Source organism: Nicotiana tabacum, chromosome 20, assembly GCF_000715075.1.
Source record: "Nicotiana tabacum cultivar K326 chromosome 20, ASM71507v2, whole genome shotgun sequence".
Classification (NCBI taxonomy): domain Eukaryota; kingdom Viridiplantae; phylum Streptophyta; class Magnoliopsida; order Solanales; family Solanaceae; genus Nicotiana; species Nicotiana tabacum.
In genome coordinates, this window is record NC_134099.1 from 108,556,631 (window position 1) to 108,564,894 (window position 8,264).

The 8,264-nt window shown below is 36.6% G+C and overlaps 1 protein-coding gene across 1 annotated transcript; it reads right to left on the minus strand.

Moving 5' to 3' along the window:
* Positions 1 to 842: 842 nt before the first annotated feature.
* LOC107803274 (zinc-finger homeodomain protein 2-like) lies at positions 843 to 2,096 on the minus strand. The gene has a single exon (XM_016626957.2). It carries the CDS (start codon positions 1,825 to 1,827, stop codon positions 1,141 to 1,143), a length of 687 nt encoding a protein of 228 aa, XP_016482443.1. The 5' UTR covers positions 1,828 to 2,096; the 3' UTR covers positions 843 to 1,140.
* Positions 2,097 to 8,264: the final 6,168 nt, after the last annotated feature.

Sequence of the window (8,264 nt, forward strand, 5' to 3'; positions counted from 1 at the left end):
ACCACAACAAATTAAATAAGCATCTACAATATGTCTTGCATACGTCCATGTTCGGGGACATGAACATATAGTTAGTATTTTCTACTTCTTGTTCATGCATAACAAACAGCATAAACGAGCTAGGGAGAATTCTACAAATTTCCAGTGAAGAAAATGTATATATATGCATACAGCATACTATATATTATAACTTTCAAATGTATCAAGAGCAAAGACTTGAATTACTAGAAGAACAAATAAAACACAGGGCGCCATCGATCCTTATGCTAACCAAAAATTAAGAATAATATATACTCCAAGTATAACTGAATGAGCTAATCTGTTATATTTTATTTAAAATCAAGGAAATCAGTAACTCCTTTATATAGTTATATCTTAAAAAATGAGCCCCTCAGCGCAACAACCACCCCCCTCCCCCAGATCCAACGAAACAAAACAAGACGATGAGGTTGGTAAGAGAATTTATATATGAAGAAGACAATATGGTGTATGTTTGAAGAACAAGTGCCAAGACAATATGGTGTATGTTTGAAGAACAAGTGCCATATGTTAAGTTTACACATTAAAGCAGTCAAAGGCCATCAGCTTTTAGTAACGGATTCCTCAACTCAAAATAGTCTGTTAACGGAGTATAAACTATCAAAACCAAAATAAAGATACAGATGATAATGTGCAAGCCGCAGCACAATGGAACATGTGAAAGATCTAGAGAAGATGACAAATAGGAAACTGCAACCTTATTTGCATGTTGAACACGTACACCAAATCTTCACCAAAAAATGCATCAATGTGATCTTTTGATAGTAAAACACAAGCTAGCTAACGAAATCAAGAAACTGCCAGAAAGAACATAGCTTCATATTTTAATTAAGACTCACATAGCTAGTAGTTTTACTAAGAGAATTTAATACAATTAGATATTGATGCTTAGACAGTTCAGGAAATGGACATCCAGCTAAGAATACAGCCCTAAAAGAAAAAAGGACAAGAACAACTGAAAAAGCATAGGGAATATTCAGGTGGAGAAATAGAAAAAAATAATTAAGGTTATATAAAAAAGTCTAGAAACCCTACTTGAGTAGTTCTAAATCTCAACTAAATCATCAAATTACGATAATTAACTACTCTAGGTAAAATAAATTAGGGTTTTTTACCAAGAGTGTGCTTGTTATTGTGCATCCAAACCTTGAAAACTTGTCTCCTAATATTTGTCTCTGCACAAAACTGCTGCACTGCTGCGTCATTTTCCTTCTGAATACGCCATCCCAATCCTTCAGCAAAAGCAAACATTTTCTCCTTTTGGTCTTGTGTGAACTTTGTCCTAAACCTTTTTCTCGAACCACTCCCACCCCCACCACTACTAGTAGGGTTAGATACATAATCCTCAATATCCTCTCTTGAAGAAACTGATGGTAATGCCAATGGCCTTTGGAGATAACGATATGGGTAGTGGTGGGCTGGGTGGTGAAGGATGGGTGGTGGGGTAGTGTGGTGGAAGTTTAATATTTCTCCTTCAACTTCTTTACGGTGGAAATTTCTGTGACAATTACAAGCAGCACATTTTAGAGCATCTAAAGTACCTTCTTCACCTGCAGGCAGAAATTCTCCGCAGCCATCTACAGCTTGTCCACCTATACCTACGGCATGATTTTTTAAGCACTCTCTATATCTAGGACTAGGAACATTGTTTTTCCTTAAAGTTGCAGCTGCTTGTGAAATTGGACCACCTTCTCCAAATTCTTGGTAATTATTCTCAGTTGTTGCTGGTATTTGAGAAATATTAGCAATTTCATCTTCTTGGTCTTCATGTTCTTCATCAAATTCCATCTTCTATTGTTTGAACCCACCTACCTACCCAACTTTTGTCTATGCTCTTTAGCTATATATACATATAATTATTGGATTTAACCCAAAAATGAATTTATAGATAAGGTAAAAGTTTGAACTTTGACTATATACTTGTGGAGGTGGAGTTGTATGTATAAATTAGGTAGTGAGGGTTAGGGAGAGGAAAGAGAAGATTAGCGATTATGGTGAAGATGATCCAAACAAAAGATAAAGAGGAATTTGAGAGTGTGGACACAAATTACAAGCCTGCAAAAAACAAAAAAAGGAGTTTACTTTTTCTTTTATGCTTGAAAAAACATTAAAGTTATTATAATGTGACTAAAAATTTATGGTTCCAACCATAAAAAATAAATTTTTATATAAATATAAGCTAAAGTTGTATACAATAAAATCTTATGATTCGCGCAGCAAAAGATTAATTTCGGTTCTTTTCTTGACTCGCGCAGCAAAAAGATTAATGCACTATGCTGTCCTTTTTTATTCTTGGTATTATACTTTTTTTCCTCTATCTCTTACAAATCATGTGCTCCCTCCTGTGAGAGCATTCACTGTTATTGTTTAATTTGTTGAAAAAATGAGAATATTTTTGGCTTAGAGAGGTAAAAAGTGAAAGAGGGTCTTCTGAGATTACTTTTCAGTAAGCATGAGAATGGAAAAAAGTTGGCGTGTTTGCTCTGTATAGTGACGTCTTGTACGCCTGGCAAAAGCCTGTTCACATGGAAATATTTTCTCTAAGGATCGTTTAGGATGTATAAAAATAATGTAGATTAGTAATATAAAGAAATAATAACATACATGTTATTAATGTAAGTATTAATTAAGCAAAGATTATTTCTTATCCAATATTTGGTATGGTATATTAAAAATTAAAATGCATTACATAAGTTTTAAGAAAATTAGTTGTTTATTAAAAAGTTCTCCATATTCTTTAGCTTTAAAATATTTTAAGGACAATTTTATCTTTAACCATGTTAATGCATGCATTAATTGCTAATACCATGGTTTGTTATGTATTAGTTATACATATGATAATACCAAATTGGTTATATAACTAATGCTTGCATTAGTAATACATATATTACCACCAAAGGATGTGGTGCAGTGGATGTGACTGTTCTTCCCTTAAGCAGAGGTCTCGGGTTTGAGCCCTATAAATTGAAAAAGCATACCAAACAAGAGATTAATAATACCAAAAATTAATACATACATTATTTTCTCTAATGCATCCTACAAACTATCTCTAAGTTTCTTCCACATTTCCTTTGTTACTTTTCAGCTTTATGGATACGTTAGAAATTATGAATTTAAGTTACTCCTATAAACATGATCATGTAAACAATATTTACTTTTTTATAGTCTGATTTTTAAGAAAAAAATGTGGTATCTATCTTCATTTTAATTAGATTATAAACTCAAAACTTTTATAAATTATTATTCTCTCCGTCCAAATTTATGTGAGATTGCTTGATTGTGCATGAAATTTAAAAGAAAAACAATTATGAAACTTATTGTCTAAAACAAGCCATAGAAAATTTTGTGTTTATAAATCATTTTATTAGAGGTAAAATAAAAAGTTAGAAGTTATTTTTTTTTTAAATATAAAAAGGTATCAATTTTTATAAACTAAAAAGAAAAGAATATCACATAAATTAAGACATATGACATATGATACAAAATTTATTTACTCCCGATGATTACACCAAATTATTTGAAGTGTGATATGTGTTTATGTAAGGGCTTCTCTCACTTAAGCATGGTTAATTATGTTATAAAGAATTGGAACTGATCCGAAGTATAGTTATTGAAAATTTACCAACAAAAAAACCAACCAACTGCCTTCCTGTTGTTCCTTGTTCTTTCACAACTGTCGCAATAACTCTTTGTCACGATCCAAAATTCTACATTAAGGATCGTGATAGCACTTAGTCTCTAAAACTAAGTAAATCTAACACATAATGAATCAACAGAATTAAACCACTTCAACTATTAAAACAAAAACTGATAAAGGCATAACACCAATAGCGGAATATAATAATCATACATCCCTAAAATCGGTAGTACGAAGTCATAAGCTCTACTGTAAATACACTAAAAATCTGAAATACATCACTCTTTTGGAATACAAATAACACAAATAAGGAAACACAATGGAAGGTAACTCCGAGACCTGCGAGCGGAATAACAGGTATACCTTTAAGTCTTCGCAACTCTAGCTCAACTCTCTACCGCCTGGCACAATCCGAGGTACCTGGACATGCATAAAAATATACAAAAGTGTAGTATGAGTACACCACAAATGGTACCCAGTAAGTATCAAGACTAATATTAGTGGAGTAGTGACGAGGTTCAAGTCAAGTCACTCACTAGACATATAACCTGTGCAGAATTTCAATATAGAGCTAACAACGGAGAACATAATCAATAAATGACAACAAAAGGTAAGTATGTGATAACTCGACAAATTAACCAAAATAAGAAAAACACAAAGTGAAAATAGTTAAGGAAATAATGATATGCTCAAATCATCAAGCCATTTAAACTCAACGATAACAACAAGAATCACCCCAATGAACTTCACATTTGTCGTATGAGCTTCACATTTTTAAAACATTTTTTCGAAAATGGCTTCACGCATTTTAGCCTCCTTATCTCGCCTCGTGTGCATCACAATGAAGCATTTCCCCTTATGCACCACGCGCATAAGCCCCCTTGTCTCGTCGCATACGCTTCAATATACACACCCTTATGTCTCCACATGCGCATCTCAATCACAACACAACATTAAACCACCACGTGCCTGTATGCCACAATATTGCTCAGCCAATAATACCAATGCCACAATAATACATAGCCCACAACTCAACAACAATGTGTACAAGAATTTCATCAACAATAATCCACCTTATTAGGAGGATGATGGAACAATACAGGGATAAGAAGAAGGATCTCCACATGGTGTTTATCGATCTAGAGAAAGCGTACGACAGGGTTCCTAGGGAGGTCCTATGGAGATGCCTAGAGGTTAAAGGGGTCCCGGTTGACTACATTAGGGTGATTAAAGACATGTATGATGGAGCTAAGACTCGGGTTAGGACAGTAGGAGGCGACTCCGACCATTTTCCGGTTGTTATGGGGTTGCACCAAGGGTCTGCGTTCAGCCCTTTCCTATTTGTCCTGGTGCGTGCTATTTTCTTTACATGCTATTCACCAGATTTAATGCCATGGTGCATGCTATTTGCTGATGACATAGTCCTAATTGACGAGACACGACGCAGCGTCAACGAGAGGCTAGAGGTTTGGAGACATGCCCTTGAGTCTAAAGGTTTCAGGCTGAGCAGAACGAAGACGGAATATCTCGAGTGCAAATTTGGGGCCGAGCCGACGGAAGCAGGAGTGGAAGTGAGGCTCGACTCTCAAGTCATCCCTAAGAGGGGTAGTTTCAAGTACCTTGGGTCAGTTATTCAGGGGACCGGAGAGATCGACGAGGATGTCACACATCGTATATGGGTGGGGTGGATGAAGTGGAGGCTAGCAATGGGAGTCTTGTGTGACAAGAAAGTGCCACCGTTACTAAAAGGTAAGTTTTATAGAGCAGTGGTTAGGCCTTCTATGTTGTATGAGACCGAGTGTTGGCCGGTTAAAAATTCACACATCCTGAAGATGAAAGTAGCAGAGATGAGGATGCTGAGGTGGATGTGCGGGCATACAAGGATGGACAAGATTAGGAATGAAGATATTCGAGAGAAGGTGGGCGTGGCCCCCATGGAGGACAAGATGCTAGAAGCAAGACTCGGATGGTTCAGGCACATTCAGAGGAGGAGCACTGATGCACCAGTGAAGAGGTGTGAGCGACTGACTGTGGTGGGCACGGGGAGAGGTAGAGGGAAACCTAAGAAGTATTGGGGGGAGGTGATTAGGCAGGGCATGACACGACTTAGGATTTCTGAGGACATGGCCCTTTACAGGGAATTGTGGAGGTCGAGCATTAAGGTTGTAGGTTAGGGGGAAGTTTGTGAATATTACTACAACGCACTAGAGGGAGACTAGCCATTTAGGATTTAGACTTAGGATGCTACTAATCAGCTACTGATGATGGCTGTATCTGTTGGATATTAGTATACCTTACATCCTTTTCGTATTTCCTATATTTCTTATATTGTTGTTATTTTGTTATTTTATGTTATTTACTATGAGTCTATTGATAGTACTAATATTGTCTCTTGTTGCTCTCTTGAGCCGAGGGTCTCCTGGAAACAGTCTCTCTGCCCCTCGGGGTAGGGGTAAGGTCTGCGTACATATTACCCTCCCCAAACCCCACTTGTGGGATTATACTGGGGTGTTGTTATTGTTGTTGTTGTTATTTCACATAACAACAATTTCAAATCAAAGCATATTAATAGCCTAAGAGTCTAATTCGGTCAATTACCACACAAACGCCCGTGTACACACTTGTCACCTCGTGTACACGTCTTTTCACAAAGTACAAATAGTCAAATAGACCAAGTCCTGGGTGTAATTTCTCTCACATAAAATAAGGTAAGATACTTGATGTTTTAAGCGTCAACACCACACAGGAGGGGGTGATTTGTGTGGTACCCAATTTTCGCTTAACTGAACTATAGAAGAACCTGGTTCTTCTAGGTGTTCCAACTACTACTGTTTGCGGAATAATAAATACAGAAAATAAAGAACACAGAGATTTTTACGTAGAAAACACCTGGCTCAAAAGGTGAAAAAACCTTGACCTACTACTCAGTAGGATTTTCCCAAACTTCCACTAAAATTACTGAGCCAAAACAGCATTTACAAAAACTCTTTGTAAACCTAACGATTAACTCTAATCCTATTATGTCACACAGCCTCAACTGTTGCGACAACTTCAAGTTAGCTATAACTTGAACACTCTAGGTACCTAATATAATTACTTCTATAAAAGCTGAAAGGTACAATTTTAAGCCACCTACTACAATTGAACTAGAATAAAAGATAGACACAATCGAACTGGTTCTTCTATCTTATTCAAGTAGCTTCAGGAGTGCACACTCAAATCACACATAAATTGCTTGCAAAATAGCCTTGCTCTTTTTCTCTCAATTTTGTTTAACTTCTGCGTATGTGCATTACCTGTAAAAGAGAACAACACTTACATTTAATAGGTTAGTAATCAGAGTTTTATTGGGACCCAATTGCTACTCTTCTATCGTGGAAGAGTTCATAATGATCTCAAACTCTAATACTATCTTCATCGTAGATTGTGTTTTCTTCATATAAGGAGACTTTCTCCCCTTATCCAATATGCAACCTTTTCAATTAGATCAAGAGATATTGCTTCTTGATCAGTAAGACTTATCTCCTTCACGTGCATCTCACATGTATAAGTTGATCATGACTGTCGCTTCACAAGATTGACCTGGTTCATGACTGAGTTCTTTCGTCAATCTTCAAAACTTCACCTGTTCTTGGGCCAACAAATTCCCCCTTTTTGATGATGACAAACTCTGTGCTTTTTACTGGTTTGAAACCTATAAGAACTCAGCTTAACCATCAATACTAAACTTAGAAAATTCACTTACCATCAAGGACCAGGTTAATTAGATTATAAATATCACTTATTTCAGAATATGTAAAGCACAATGTCTCTTCCCCTTTTGGCATCATTGAAAGGTTGCATACGAAGTGTTATTCCCAGATTTTAATAAGCACTCATGGCCACTGGGGTAATTGCAAGTGCAATCATGGTGTAATCATCAGTAATCAAGCAAACATATTTAAACTATCAAGGACAGATTAATCATTGAACAAGAGCAAAATTGTAGTTGTCATTGACAGAGATATGTTGCCACCAACAATCCACAAAAAGAAAGAAAAACATCCAAACCATGAGCAAAAACAAAAGATAGAAAAATCCCTAATATGGGTCACTAAGGCACTAAACATGTTCAGGAGACAAAGTTAGGAGTCCTAAGGCTTGGAGGAACTAGAAGGTTGGGTTTTGGTTTGGAGAAGATTCAGCATGTTGTGAAGAATTCTATCATTCTTCTCCTTTTCTTTGGCAAGCTTACTTCTAAGACCATCCCTCTCAGATTCCACTTCAGTCACAAGAGCCTTTAGCCTAGCTATTTCAGCATACTTGGCTGCATATTCCTGAACTAGAGTCCTAACTTTGCTGTTGATGGATGCCTTCTGGGATGAACCGGGTTCATTTGGTATGGCATTGAATGCATAGTCACAAGCAAGAAGAGTATTGATGCCAAAGTGATCCTTGCTCGAGGCCATTTCCCATTTCTTCAGAGGCACATTGAGCCTGTCCAGAACTGCGGTTAGAATAAAGCCATAGGGAGTAGCATGAGCCTTGGAGCCATTTATGACCCTGTCGAGCAACTTGATAATGAAGGCATGCCAATTGATTTGCTTTC

Coding starts and splice junctions, on each gene's coding strand:
- LOC107803274 (XM_016626957.2), bottom strand. CDS start 1,827: ATGGAATTTGATGAAGAACATGAAGACCAAGAAGATGAAATTGCTAAT.